Source organism: Ammospiza caudacuta, chromosome 32 (genome assembly GCF_027887145.1).
Source record: "Ammospiza caudacuta isolate bAmmCau1 chromosome 32, bAmmCau1.pri, whole genome shotgun sequence".
Classification (NCBI taxonomy): Eukaryota; Metazoa; Chordata; class Aves; order Passeriformes; family Passerellidae; genus Ammospiza; species Ammospiza caudacuta.
This window is the reverse complement of record NC_080624.1, coordinates 3,737,265-3,751,896: the sequence shown is the minus strand read 5'-3', so window position 1 is coordinate 3,751,896 and position 14,632 is coordinate 3,737,265. Positions and strand designations below refer to the sequence as shown.

At 62.0% G+C, this 14,632-nt stretch overlaps 1 protein-coding gene across 1 annotated transcript in view; it reads right to left on the bottom strand.

Moving 5' to 3' along the window:
• The window catches only part of HCFC1 (host cell factor C1), a 39,100-nt gene extending 25,204 nt beyond the window's left edge, over positions 1 to 13,896 (bottom strand). The window contains 9 exon segments of the mRNA XM_058822316.1: positions 591 to 770; positions 1,756 to 1,862; positions 2,122 to 2,206; positions 4,116 to 4,324; positions 5,683 to 5,843; positions 7,338 to 7,486; positions 9,636 to 9,862; positions 13,341 to 13,536; positions 13,749 to 13,896. Coding sequence (XP_058678299.1) covers positions 591 to 770; positions 1,756 to 1,862; positions 2,122 to 2,206; positions 4,116 to 4,324; positions 5,683 to 5,843; positions 7,338 to 7,486; positions 9,636 to 9,843 — 1,099 coding nt within the window. The 5' untranslated portion in view covers positions 9,844 to 9,862; positions 13,341 to 13,536; positions 13,749 to 13,896.
• Between the last annotated feature and the right edge of the window lie 736 nt (positions 13,897 to 14,632).

The following is a 14,632-nucleotide window of genomic DNA, read 5'->3' as shown; positions in this document are numbered from 1 at the left end:
TTGTCTACAGGTACCAGAGGGTCCTTGGAGCCCCTCTGAGCCCCCCAGGTCCTTGCAGCCCCCAGACTCACCTGTCTCCAGGTACTACAGGTCCTTGCAGCCCCCCTGGTTGTTCCAGTCCCCCTGAGCCCCTCAGCCCCCCCAGACTCACCTGTCTCCAGGTACCACAGGTCCTTGCAGCACACCTGGTTGTTCCAGGCCTTGCAGTCCCCCCAAAACCCCCAGGTCCTTGCAGCCCTCAGACTCACCTGTCTCCAGGTACCACAGGTCCTTGCAGCCCCCCCCAGGTCCTTGCAGCCCCCCCAGACTCACCTGTCTCCAGGTACCACAGGTCCTTGCAGCCCCCCTGGTTGTTCCAGCCCCCCCTGAGACCCTGAGCCCCCCCAGACTCACCTGTCTCCAGGTACCACAGGTCCTTGCAGCCCCCCCAGACTCACCTATCTCCAGGTACCACAGGTCCTTGCAGCCCCCCTGGTTGTTCCAGCCCCCCCTGAGACCCTGAGCCCCCCCAGACTCACCTGTCTCCAGGTACCACAGGTCCTTGCAGCCCCCCTGGTTGTTCCAGCCCCCTTGAGCCCCCCCAGACTCACCTGTCTCCAGGTACCACAGGTCCTTGCAGCACACCTGGTTGTTCCAGGCCTTGCGGTAGCCGTCGCGGCCGCTCCAGATGTACAGGCGGGTGGCGATGGCCACGGCGCAGTGCCCGGCGCGGGCCCGCGGCACGTTGTCCTCCAGCGTCTCCAGCACCAGCGGCTCCCACGCCATCGAGTCTGGGGGGGACGTGAGGGGGGTCACAGATGGGTTTGGGGGTGTCAGGGAGGGGTTTGGGTGCTCAAAGTGGAGTGTTTGGGGAGGGGTCTGGGGGTTCCTCAAGGGTCTTCAGTACCAGCGGCTCCCAGGCCATCGAGTCTGGGGGGGACGTGAGGGGGGGTCACAGATGGGTTTGGGGGTGTCAGGGAGGGGTTTGAAGGTGCCACAGAGGGGTTTGGGTGCTCAAAGTGGAGTGTTTGGGGCTGGGGTCTGGGGGTTCCTCAAGGGTCTCCAGCACCAGCGGCTCCCAGGCCATCGAGTCTGGGGGGGACATGAGGGGTTTGGGGGGGTCACAGAAGGGTCTGGGGGGGTCAGGGAGGGGATTTGGGGAGGGGTTTGGGGGTTCCTCCAGTGTCTGAAGCACCAGGGGCTCCCAGGCCATCAAGTCTCGGGGGGACGGAAGCATTTGGGGGGTTTAGGGAGGGATTTGGGGAGGGGTTTGGGGGGTTCAGAGTGGGGTTTGGGGAGGGGTCTGGGGGTTCCTCCAGGGTCTCCATCACCAGCGGCTCCCAGGCCATTGAGTCTGGGGGGGCACACAGGGGTCACACAGGGGTTTTGGGGGTCACACAGGGGTTTTGGGGGTCACACAGGGGTTTTGGGGAGGGGTCTGGGGGTTCCTCCAGGGTCTCCAGCACCAGCAGCTCCCAGGCCATCGAGTCTGGGGGGGTTTGGGGGATCAGGGAGGGGTTTGGGGGCATTTGGGGAAGTATTCAAGGGAGGTTTTAGAGTGAATTTGGGTCAATTTTGGGGGTCCCAAGCCCCCTCCTCACCCAGGCTGAGGTTTGAGGTGTTTCCGGGTGGGTTTATAGGGTGGATGTGGGGTCGGTTTGGGGCTCCTAAGACCCCTCCTCACCCAGGCTGACGTCAGAGGTGTTTCAGGGTGGGTTTGTGGGGTTTTAGGGTGGATTTGGGGTCAGTTTTGGGGGTCCCAAGCCCCCTCCTCACCCAGGTTCAGGCAGGCCAGGGTGTTGGTGCACTTCCACTCCTTCTCGTGCGTCGCCACCTTCACGTCATCCATCACCAGGGGCACCCACCCCCCAAAAACGTACATCCTGGGGGGGGGGAAGAGAGGTCAAGGGGGGTCAGGGGGACACCCAGAGACCCCCACCCCCAAAATTTTTATGTTTGGGGGGGATAATGAGATGACCCATATTAATTGAAAAATAAAATTAAAACAAAACATCCCCCCCCTAATGACCTCAACGCCTTCCAAGGAGGGGACAGGGACACAAAGGGACCCCCCCAGGACAAAGGGGGGGTCAGGGGGGGGATTTTGGGGTTTTTTTGGGGGGAGGTCACCCCCAGACTCACTTGTTGCCGATGGTGGTGGCCGAGTGGAGGCTGCGGGGCAGGGGAGCGACCCCGCTCAGGCTCGGCTTGTTCCAGGTCAGCGTCTCTGGAAACCCCCAAAACGTGAGGAAATGGTCCCAAAACGTGAAGAAAATGCCCCAAAATCACCCAAAACATGAGAAAATGGCTCCAAAATCACCCGGGATTTGAAGAAATTAACTCAAAGTGTGAGGAAACAACCCCAAAATGCAAAAACGGCCCCAAAACCACTGAAAATGTAAGGAAACAGCCACTCACGTCCCCATAGATGCCAACATTCCCCAACGTCCCTCAGTATCCTCCATTCCTCTGACCCCAAATCCTCCAAACCCCCCCCCCAAAAAAAAGCCAAAACCCCTAAAAACCCCAAAACCCCCCATACCAATATCCAAAACCCACAGGTCCCCCAGCCTGCAGCCGCTCATGCCCCTGTAGATGACGCTGTCCCCCACTAACCCCATTCCCCTGACCCCAAAACCCCTCTAAACCCCATAAAACCCTCCAAAACCCCTCCAAACACCACAAAAAACCCATAAAACCCCCCAAACCCCCCATACCAATATCTAAAGCCCACAGGTCCCCCAGCCTGCAGCCACTCATGCCCCCATAGATGCCAACGTCTCCCAATGTCCCTCACCACCCTTCATTCCCCTAACCCCAAACCCCACAAAACCCCATAAAACTCCTCCAAACCTCACAAAAACCCCATAAATCCCCTATAAACCCCATAAAACCCCGCGAATGCCCCGTACCAATATCCAAAGTCCACAGGTCCCCCGGCCTGCAGCCGCTCATGCCCCTGTAGATGACGCTGTCCCCCACTAACCCCCATTCCCCTGACCCCAAAACCTCTCCAAACACCACAAAAACCTCATAAAACCCTCCAAAACCCCCTCCAAACCCCATAAAACCCTCCAAAACCCCCTCCAAACCCCACAAAAACCCCATAAAACCCCCCAAATCCCCCATACCAATATCCAAAGTCCACAGGTCCCCCGGCCTGCAGCCGCTCATGCCCCTGTAGATGACGCTGTCCCCCACTAACCCCCATTCCCCTGACCTCAAAACCTCTCCAAACACCACAAAAACCTCATAAAACCCTCCAAAACCCCCTCCAAACCCCACAAAAACCCCATAAAACCCTCCAAAACCCTCTCCAAACACCACAAAACCCCATAAAATCCCCCCATACCAATACCCAAAGTCCAGATCCCCCAGCCTGCAGCCGCTCATGCCCCTGTAGATGACGCTGTCCCCCACTAACCCCATTCCCCTGACCCCAAAACCCCTCTAAACCCCATAAAACCCTCCAAAACCCCTCCAAACACCACAAAAAACCCATAAAACCCCCCAAACCCCCCATACCAATATCTAAAGCCCACAGGTCCCCCAGCCTGCAGCCACTCATGCCCCCATAGATGCCAACGTCTCCCAATGTCCCTCACCACCCTTCATTCCCCTAACCCCAAACCCCACAAAACCCCATAAAACTCCTCCAAACCTCACAAAAACCCCATAAATCCGCCATAAACCCCATAAAACCCCGCGAATGCCCCGTACCAATATCCAAAGTCCACAGGTCCCCCAGCCTGCAGCCGCTCATGCCCCTGTAGATGACGCTGTCCCCCACTAACCCCCATTTCCCTGACCCCAAAACCTCTCCAAACCCCACAAAAACCCCATAAAACCCTCCAAAACCCCCTCCAAACCCCATAAAACCCTCCAAAACCCCCTCCAAACCCCATAAAACCCTCCAAAACCCCCTCCAAACCCCACTAAAACCCCATAAAACCCCCCAAATCCCCCATACCAATATCCAAAGTCCACAGGTCCCCCGGCCTGCAGCCGCTCATGCCCCTGTAGACGACGCTGTCCCCCACTAACCCCCATTCCCCTGACCTCAAAACCTCTCCAAACACCACAAAAACCCCATAAAACCCCTCCAAACCCCCCAAAAGCCCCCGAATGCCCCGTACCAATATCCAATGTCCACAGGTCCCCCAGCCTGCAGCCGCTCATGCCCCCGTAGATGACGAGGCGCGAGCGCCGCCCGTCGCGCTCCGTGTACACCACGGCCGTGTGGGACTCCCGGGGAGGGGGCAGCACCCCGTAAGTGATGGGGATGTCCCAGGCCAGCACCCCCGAGCCCGGGCGCAGCTCCAGCACGTACAGGTCGTTCAGGTACCTGGGGAAAAGGATATGGGGGTCAGCAGGTCCTATAAAAGATCCTGAAAGGGTGGTTGGGTATGCGGGAATGCCCTAAAAACGATGGTCAGGAATGTGGGATTGCCCTAAAATGTCCCTTATATCCCATAAAATGCAGCCAGGGTGGTCCCAAAAACACCTTTGCCCATGTGTGCAGGTGGTTCAGAAAGTCAGGAGACCTCAAAAAAACCCTGAAAGGGTGTTTGGATATGTGGGACTGCCCTAAAAGAGTGGTTGGATATGTGGGATTGCCCTAAAAGGGTGTTTGGATATGTGGGACTGCCCTAAAAGGGTGGTCAGGAATATGGGATTGCCCTAAAAAGTCCCTTAAATCCCATAAAATGCAGCCAGGGTGGTCCCAAAAACACCTTTGCCCATGTGTGCAGGTGGTTCAGAAAGTCAGGAGACCTCAAAAAAACCCTGAAAGGGTGTTTGGATATGTGGGACTGCTCTGAAAGAGCGTTTGCATATATAGGACTATCCTAAAAAAGGTGGTTTGGCATATAGGATTGCCTTAAAGGAGTACTTAAATCCCCTAAAATGCAGCCAGGGTGGTCCCCAAAACACCTGTGCCCCTGTGTGCAGGTGGTTCAGGTAGGAAGAGGATTGAGAAGGTCAGCAGACCCCAGAAAAATCCTAAAAGGGTGTTTGGATGTGTGGGACTATCCTAAAAGAGTGTTGGGGATATGGGATTGCTCCATAAGGTCCCGTAAATCCCATAAAATGTGCCCAGGGTGGCCCCAAATACACCTGTCCAGGTTCAGAAAATCAAGAAACCCCCAAAAAAAACCCTAAAAGTGTTTTTTGGGAATGCATGACACCCCTAAAAGAGTCCTAAAATGCCCTAAAATTCAACCCAGGATCCCTGAGTCCCCCCAGAGATGACCCCAAAGTTTTGGGGTCGCTCCTGTGCCCCCCAAACGTCCCCAAGTCCCCCATCCCAACCCTATTCTTGGGGTTTTGGGGTGTCCCCCTGCCCTCCCTGTAACTCCCAGGGTTTTGGGATCACCTGTATGGTCCCCCCAGGGTCCCTGTGCCCCCCTAAAAATGATCCCAATGTTCCAGGCTCACCCCCATGCCCCCCAAAATTCCCTCTGTGCCCCCAAAACCAGCCCCAGCCCCCTCCCCTCCAGTTATCCCCAAGATTTTTGGGGTGCCCCCAGGATTTGGGGTACCCTAAGATTTTGGGGTGCCCCCTTAAAAAACGACCCCAGTGTTTCAGCCTCACCCCCACACCCCCCAAGTGCCCCCCCAGACCACTCCCCCCACAGATTCCCAGGGTTTTTGGGGTGCCCCCGAGGTTTTGGGGTGCCCCCAAGGTTTTGGGGTGCCCCTTACCGGGGGATGTTGTTTTTGGGGTCCTCGCTGTCGTTGGCCAGCCCCCCGAACAGGTAACACTTGTTGCCCACCAGGGAGAAGCTGTGGCCCAGCCGGGGACAAGGGGGGGGCCCATTTTTGGGGGTCTTCGCCTTCAGCCGCTTCCACTCCCACCTGGAGGCCTGGAATGGGGGGGGGGGAGGGAGATGTGGGATTTGGGGAGGGGTCTGCAACTGGGGGGCACCCAGGGGGATGGGGGACCCCAAAACTGGGGGGGTTCAGGGCTTCTGGGGAGGGTGCCAGGTGTTTGGGAGGGGTCTCAGGGGTCACCCATGGTTTGGGGAGGGGTCCTCAGGTGTTTGGGGGGGTTCCCAGGGGGTCATCCACAGTTTGGGGGGGGGTTCCCCAGGTGTCCCCCACATGCTCAGAGGTTCCCCAGGTGCTCAGGGAGTTCTCCAGGTGGTCCCCACATGCTTAGGGGTTCCCCAGGTGCTTGGGGGGAGGGGGGGTTCCCCAATGTTCAGAGGGGTTCTCAAAGGGGTCCCCAGGTGCTCAGAGGGGTCCCCAGGTGCTCCCCAGGGGCTCAGAAACTCCTGAGGGCTCCAGGAGGTCCCCAAAGGGCTCAGGGGTTCCCCAGGTGGTCCCCACATGCTCAGAGGTTCCCCAGGTGCTCAGGGGGGATTCCCCTGGAGTGTCCCAGGTGTTATGGGGGTTCCTTCAGGTGCTCGGGGGGGGGTTTCCTCAGGTGCTCCCCAAGTGCTCAGGGGGGTTTCCCAGGGTGCTGGGGGGTCCCCAGGTGCTCAGGAGGGGTTCTCCAGGGGGTTCCCCAGGTGTCCCCCACAAGCTCAGAGGTTCCCCAGGTACTACAAGGAGTTCCCAAGGGGCTCAAGAGGTTCCCCAGGAGTTCCCCAGGTGCTCAGAAGGTTCCCCAGGTGTCCCTCACATGCTCAGGAGGGGTTCCCCAGGTGCTCAGGGGGTTCCCCAGGTGCTATGGTGCTATGGGGGGTTCCCAGGTGCTCCCCAGGTGCTCCAGGGGGTTCCCAAGGGGCTCAGGGGGGTTCCCAAGGGGCTCAGGGGGGTTCCCCAGGTGCTATAGGGGGGTCTCAAGGGGCTTAGGGGGGTTCCCCAGGTGCTATGGGGAGTTCCCAGGTGCTCCCCAGGTGCTATAGGGGGTTCCCAAGGGGCTCAGGGGGGTTCCCCAGGTGCTATAGGGGGGTCTCAAGGGGCTTAGGGGGGTTCCCCAGGTGCTATGGGGAGTTCCCAGGTGCTCCCCAGGTGCTATAGGGGGTTCCCAAGGGGCTCAAGGGGGTTCCCCAGGTGCTATAGGGGGTTCCCAAGGGGCTCAGGGGGGTTCCCCAGGTGCTGTGGGGGGTTCCCAGGTGCTCCCCAGGTGCTGTGGGGGGTTCCCAAGGGGCTCAAGGGGTTCCCCAGGTGCTATAGGGAGTTCCCCAGGGGTTCCCCAGGTGCTACGGGGGGTTCCCAAGGGGCTCAGGGGGGTTCCCCAGGTGCTATAGGGGGTTCCCAAGGGGCTCAGGGGGGTTCCCCAGGTGCTATAGGGAGTTCCCAAGGGGCTCAAGGGGTTCCCCAGGTGCTCAGGGAGTTCCCCAGGGGTTCCCAAAGGGCTCAGGGGGGGTCCCAAGGGGCTCAGGGGGGTTCCCCAGGCGCTGTGGGGGTACCTGCAGCTCGTAGAGGTCGTTGCTGTACTTGCCGTACTCCACCATGCCCCCGAACACCAGCAGCCGCGTGCCGTCACACACGAAGCCGTAGGCGGCACAGCCCGGGGGGATGTCCCCCCGCACGGCCGGGATGAACCACTGGTTGGTGGCTGTGGGGACACAGAAGGGACAAAATGGGGACAGGGACAGTGAGAACAATCCCCTGAACCCCCAGGATGAACCACTGGTTGGTGGCTGTGTGGACACAGAGGGGACAAAATGGGGACAGGGACAGTGAGAACAACCCCCTGAACCCCCAGGATGAACCACTGGTTGGTGGCTGTGTGGACACAGAGGGGACAAAATGGGGACAGGGACAGTGAGAACAACCCCCTGAACCCCCAGGATGAACCACTGGTTGGTGGCTGTGGGGACACAGAGGGGACAAAATGGGGACAGGAGCACAGGGGGGACAGTGAAAACAACGCCCTGAACCCCCGGGATGAACCAGTGGTTGGTGGCTGTGGGGACAAAACAGGGACAAAGACACACTGAGAATGACCCTCTGAACCACTGGTTGGTGGCTGTGAGGACAAAATAGGGACAATGACACAGGGGTGACAGTGACAACAATCTCCTGAACACCCAGGATGAGCCACTGGTTGGTGGCTGTGGGGACAGAGGGGACAGAGACATGGGGGCACATGAGCAATGAACCTCCAAACTGCCTGGATGAACCCCTGGTTGGCTGTTGGGGACAAAATGGGGACAGTGACACGCTGACAATGACGCCCCCAAACTAGCAGGATGAACCACTAGTTGGCTGTGGGGACACAAAGGGGACAGCGACACACTCAAAATGACCCCCCACCCAAAATGAAGCACTGTTGGGTGGCTGTTGGGGACAAAGTGGGGACAGTGACACAGGGAGAACACCAGGAATGATCCCAAATCCCATCCCTGTGCTCCCCCAGCCCTACCCTGTGTTGTTCACCTGCAGCTCCTCCCCTACCCCACCACTATAGGGACCCCCCCAAAATCCCCATATGCCCCCCAGGCACCCCCCCAGGTGCCCACCTGTGTTGTACATGAGCAGTTTGTCCCCATTCCCACCCCTGAAGGGACCCCCTGTACCCTCCCAGGTACCCCCCCGTATATGTGCAGCTCCTCCCCCGTGCCACCATTACAAGGATCTCCTCTGACACCCCCAGGTGCCCACCTGTGCTGTACACGTGTACTTTGTCCCCAGTCCCCTCCCTGTGGGGACCCCCCTGTACCCCCCCAGGTGCCCACCTGTGTTGTAGACTTGCAGCTCCTCCCCAACGCCACCCCTCTGGGGACCCCCTGTACCCCCTCAGCTGCCCCCCAGGTGCCCACCTGTGCTGTACACCTGCACATCCTCCACCATCCCATCCCCCTGGGACCCCCCCTCATGCCCCCAGGTGCCCACCTGTGTTGCACACCTGCAGCTCCTCACCAATGCTACCCCTGTAGGGACCCCCCCATGTGCCCAGGTGCCCACCTGTGCTGTACACCTGTACTTTGTCCCAAATCCCCTCCCTGTGGGGACCCCCTGTACCCCACCAGATGCCCACCTGTGTTGTACACCTGCAGCTCCTCCCCCATCCCACCCTTCTGGAGACCCCCTGCATGCCCTGCAGGTGCCCCACCTGTGTTGTAACTTGCACTTTGTCCCCAATCCCCTCCCTGTGGGGACCCCCTGTACCCCCCAGGTGCCCACCTGTGTTGCAGACATGCAGCTCCTCACCAATGCCACCCCTGTATGGATCCCCTGTGCCCCCCAGGTGCCCACCTGTGTTGCAGACGTGCAGCTCCTCCCCAATGCCACTACTGTAGGAACCCCCGCATGTGCCCAGGTGCCCACCTGTGTTGTACACCTGCAGCTCCTCCCCCATCCCACCCCTCTGGGGACCCCCTGCATGCCCTGCAGGTGCCCCACCTGTGCTGTAACTTGCACTTTGTCCCCAATCCCCTCCCTGTGGGGACCCCCTGTGCCCCCCAGGTGCCCACCTGTGTTGTACACCTGCAGCTCTTCCCCAATGCCACCCCTGTATGGATCCCCTGTGCCCCCCAGGTGCCCACCTGTGTTGCAGACGTGCAGCTCCTCCCCAGTGCCACCCCTGTATGGATCCCCTGTGCCCCCCAGGTGCCCACCTGTGTTGCAGACGTGCAGCTCCTCCCCAATGCCACCCCTGTATGGATCCCCTGTGCCCCCCAGGTGCCCACCTGTGTTGCAGACGTGCAGCTCCTCCCCAATGCCACCCCTGTATGGATCCCCTGTGCCCCCCAGGTGCCCACCTGTGTTGTAGACGTGCAGCTCGTCCACGATGCCCTCGTTGCCCCCTCCAAAAACCACGATGAGCTCCTTGATGGCCACGGCGCGGTGTCCGTGCCGGGGCCGGGGCACAGGCCCAGCCCAGCCCACCACCCGCTTCCAGCGCGGCTGCAGCGCGGGGGGGCCCGGGGGGGCCCGCGGCGGGGACCCCCCCCCGCCCAGGCCTGCCATGCGTCCCCCGCTGCCTGTCCTGGGGGGACACGGGGGGGTCAGGTACGGGGGGTACCCCAAAAACCACCAAAATTAACTGGGACCCCCCCTACTGACATTGAACCCCCCCCCCCCCCGCTGCCTGTCCTGGGGGGACACGGGGGGTCAGGTACGGGGGGTACCCCAAAAAACACCAAAATTAACTGGCGCCGTCCCCAGTGCCTGTCCTGGGGGGACACGGGGGGGTCAGGTATGGGGGACACCCCAAAATTCACCAAAATTAACTGGGACCCCCCCTACTGACATTGAACACCCCCCCGCTGCCTGTCCTGGGGGGAAAAAGGGGGTCAGGTACGGGGGGTACCCCAAAAATTACCAAAATTAACTGGCGCCGTCCCCAGTGCCTGTCCTGGGGGGACACGGGGCGTCAGTTATAGGGGACACCCCAAAAATTACCAAAATTAACTGGGACCCCCCTACTGACATTGAACCCCCCCCCCCCCCCCGCTGCCTGTCCTGGGGGGACACGGGGGGTCAGGTATGGGGGACACCCCAAAAATTACCAAAATTAACTGGCGCCATCCCCAGTGCCTGTCCTGGGGGGACACGGGGGGGTCAGGTACAGGGGACACCCCAAAAATTACCAAAATTAACTGACCCCCCCCGCCCAGGCCTGCCATGTGTCCCCCGCTGCCTGTCCTGGGGGGACACGGGGGGTCAGGTACGGGGGGTACCCCAAAAATTACCAAAATTAACTGGGACCCCCCCTACTGACATTGAACCCCCCCCCACTGCCTGTCCGGGGGGGACACGGGGGGTCAGACATGCGGGGGTACCCCAAACACCATCAAAATGAACTGACATCCCAAAAATCCCTAAAATGAACTGGGACCCCCCCCTGCACTGACTGTCCTGGGGGGACACAGGGGGTACCCCAAAAATCATCAAAATGAACTGGCACCCCCCCCACTGACACTGAACCCCCCGCTGCCTGTCCTGGGGGCACATGGGGGGTCAGACACGGAGGATACCTCAAAAATCGCCAAAATGAACGGGAACCCCCCCCACTGACACTGAACCCCTCCCCCCCGCCGCCTGCCCTGGGGGGACATGGGGGATGCCCCAAAAATCATCAAAATCAATTGCCACCCCAAAAATCCCTAATTTGAACTGAGGCCCCCCACTGCCTGTCCTGGGGGGATATGGGGGGGGTCAGGTATGGGGGACACCCCAAAAATCAACAAAATGACCTGAAACCCCCCTGCCACTGCCAATCCTGGGGGGGGTCAGGTGTGGGGGACACCCCAAAAAACCCCTTCCAATGACCTGACCTTTCAGGGGGGGAGTTGGATATGGAGGACACCACAAAAACCGAAACAATCACCTGAGACCCCCCCCCCCACCCTATTGACCTTTCTGGGAGGATCGGGGGGGGGGGGGGGGGGGGGTGGTCTGGATATGGGGGACACCCCCAAACCCCCCCCATTAACACTTGGGCATAGGGCCCCCCCTCATTACATCTCTTGGGGGGGTGTCCCCAAATCTGGGGGTCAATCCCCTTCTGCCCCCCCAAACTCTTCAGAGTCACCTCCGACCCCTCCCTCGAAATACCCCAGGGGCTTCACACGCCCCTCCCCCAAATCCCCCAGAGAATCTTTAATTACATCCCCCCCACCGCAATTACCACGAAAGAGTTAATTACCCCCCCACAGCAGGGGGTGTGACAATGGGGGAGGAGTCCAATGAGCGGGAAGGGAGCATTTATTTCTCCCCGTTAATTACTTTCTTCATTACGTCTTTTCTTAATTACTCCTCTTAACACCACAAACACCCCCCCACACCCAATTCCCCCCTCCCCCCCCCCACAAAATTTACCTCCCTCAAGTTTTATCTCTTCCCCCCCCACCAAATTTCCCCTCAGGCCGTGCCCCCCACCCCCAATTATCCCCTCAGACTGTGCCCAACTCCCCCCTCCACAAATATGTCCCTCAGGCCGTGCCCCCACTCAAGTTCAACTCCCCCCTTCCCAAATTCTTCCCTCAGGTTCAACTCCCCCCTCCTCTTCACATCCTCCCTCAGGCTGTCCCCCCCCTCACGTTCATCTCCCCCTCCCCAAATTCCCCGTCAGGCCGTATGCCCCCCCCCCCCTAAAATGCCCAACCCCCCCAGCCCTGCCCCTCCCCTCACGCCCCCTCCCCCCCCCCCAGGCCCCTGCGCGCCGCCATCTTGTCTCTGCCCGGGCGGAAAATGGCGGCCGCCTCCTCCCCCCCACCGCCGCCCCCCCCGCTCACCGCGGCCCCGCGGCCGCCTCCCTCTCCCGGCCCGCGGCCGCTTCCCGATTCCCGGCGGCGGCTCCGGGGGTCGCGCGGCTGCAGCGGCTCCCGGCGTGGGGCTGCGGCTGCAGGCGGAGCGCGGCAACGGCGGCCCCTCACGCCGCCCTGGGAGCCGCCATCTTGCGCCTGTGTCCGGCGGCCGCCGAGGGTGGGCGGGAAGCGACGGGAGCGGGCGGGGCCAACGCGGACACGCCCCCTCCGCACCCGGGCGGCGCCATCTTGGCCGGGGACAGAGGGCGACATTGCGGGGAAGGCGGGAGGGGAAAAGGCGGCGGCATTTTGGGAAGGGGACCGGGAGGAGGTTCACCGCCATCTCGGTGGCCTCTGGGCCGGGCCCGGTAGCGGCGAGGCTGGGACGAGCAGCAGAGGGGCGCGGGGGACACTGTACGGAGCGGCCTGAAGGGGCGCGGCCATGGCGCCAACGGAGGGGGTGTGGTCACGGAAGGGCGTGGCCACGCCCACTCCAACCGCCTCTTAAAGGAGCCGCCCCCCCCAGCCCGCCTTTTGCGCGGTTTTCCCTCCTTCTCCCCCCCCCCCCCGAGTCCCGCCATCTCCCCGTGCCGCCCCCTCCCAGCCTTTCCACCGCCCCGTAATCGCTCCCCGGCATTCCCAGTCTCGGCCCCCACACACACCGAATGCCCCGCGGTCTGCCTGCCGGCGGCACGGCCCGTTTCGCGGCGGCGCAGCACTGTACGGAGCGCTCAGCCCGCCATGGGCGCCGCCATCTTGGGCGCCCCTCCTCTCCTTGGGTGCCGCCCCCTCCGCAAACCACGCCCCCTCCTCCTCCTCCTCTTCCTCTGTCCCGGGGCGCCCCCGCTGTCCCCACCGCCCTCTGGGGTTAACGGGACGCAGGAGCCGCTCTAAGGCCTCACGGCCCCGCGGCTCCAAGCGACGCAAACGGGCCGGGGATCCCCCGCGCCGCCATCGCCCCTCGCCACCCCCCCGGACTCTCAAGATGGCGGCGCGCGGGACCCGGATGCGGCAGCCCCTCCCAGGACGGCGCCCCGGGGGCTGGGGGGGAGAAGGACCCGGATGTCGGCGCTCACCGCCGCCATGACATCCCGCACGTCCCCTCCCAAGATGGCGCCGCCCATCCGGCGGAACCAAAGCCCGCTGTCGACCCCCACCGGGACTCCGCGGTTCCTATCCTCCCTCCCGGCGCTCCCCGCTTCATTCTGCCCTTACCGGGTGCGGCTCCGCTACCGCAGCAGCTCCAAGGCGGCGGAGCGGCCGGTGCCCGGGTGCGCGGGGGAGGGGTCACAAGATGGCGGCGCGCTGCTGTGGAAAGGGGGGGTCCAAGATGGCGCCGCCCGGTGCCCGGATCTTCCTCCTCGTCCTCCTCCTCTTCCTCCTCCTCGCCGCGCGCGCAAGATGGCGGCGCCTGCCCAGGACGGGAGCGGAGCTTTGAGCGCTCCCCGCGCTCTTCCCCCAGGCCCCGCCGCCCCCTCCTCTCGTCCCCCCTCCGGAACAGCCCCGATGCGGCGCCCCAAGATGGCGCAGGTGGGAGCTTGCAGCTCCGCGGCGGCCCAAGATGGCGGCGGCCGCGGAACCCGGATGCGCCGCTCTCCGCGCCGCTCCGCCGCCGCTCCGCACCTGCAGCCACCCGCCGCCCGCTGACCCCGGGCGCCGCTTTCCGCCGCCGCCGTCGCTCGCTCCGAGCCGCCGCCGCCGCGCTGAAAGCCGAGAAAGGCCCGCTAGCCGCGCCGGCTACTGGCGCTTGGGAGCCGCCATTTTGGACGCGTCTCCTCCACCCGCCACAAAGATGGCGCCCGCCAGTTCCCGGATGGTGGCGCTTAACGGCTGCGGCGCTCACTGCGCGTGCGTGACCGCGCGGGTCGTAAAAGCGCAGGCGCGGCTCCACCTCCTTCTTGCGCAGCCGCTTTTCCCGCCTTTCCCGTAACGGATTTTTGTTCAAACACCCGAATTTGGCACTTTTCGCCCCAGTTTTGCCCTTCCGGGACCCCAAAATGCTCCAGAAGGCGTGGAGGAGAGGAAGAGCGTGAAGATGCCTCACCAGGGCACTCGGGATGACAATCTCAGGGTTTGGGGAGGTTTTGGGGAAGATTTAGGGAGTTTTGGGGGGTCCCCCCTCAGGTTCAGGTGTGAAACAGCGCCAGGTGTGACAATGAAACTCCAGATGTGACAATAAATTCTCAGGTGTGACAATAAACCCCCAGATGTGACAATAAACCCTCAGGTGTGACAATAATCCCTCAAGTGTGAGGTAGATCCCCCTCTGAGGGTCCGGGCAGAGGATTCGGCGTCTTGGGTTTTTTTTTTTGGGGGGGGGGGGGGGGGGTTTGGTTGAGCCCCCTAAGCCAGAAATTAGTCTGGGGTTGCCCCCGGCCACCTTGGGGGGCCCAGGGCGGTTTTTGGGGGGAATGTTGAAGCCCCCAGTCCGTCCCAGTCCCTCCCAGTTTATCCCAGTCCCGCCTCCTCCATCGGAGAGGCCCCGCCCCCGGCGGACGCCGCCATTT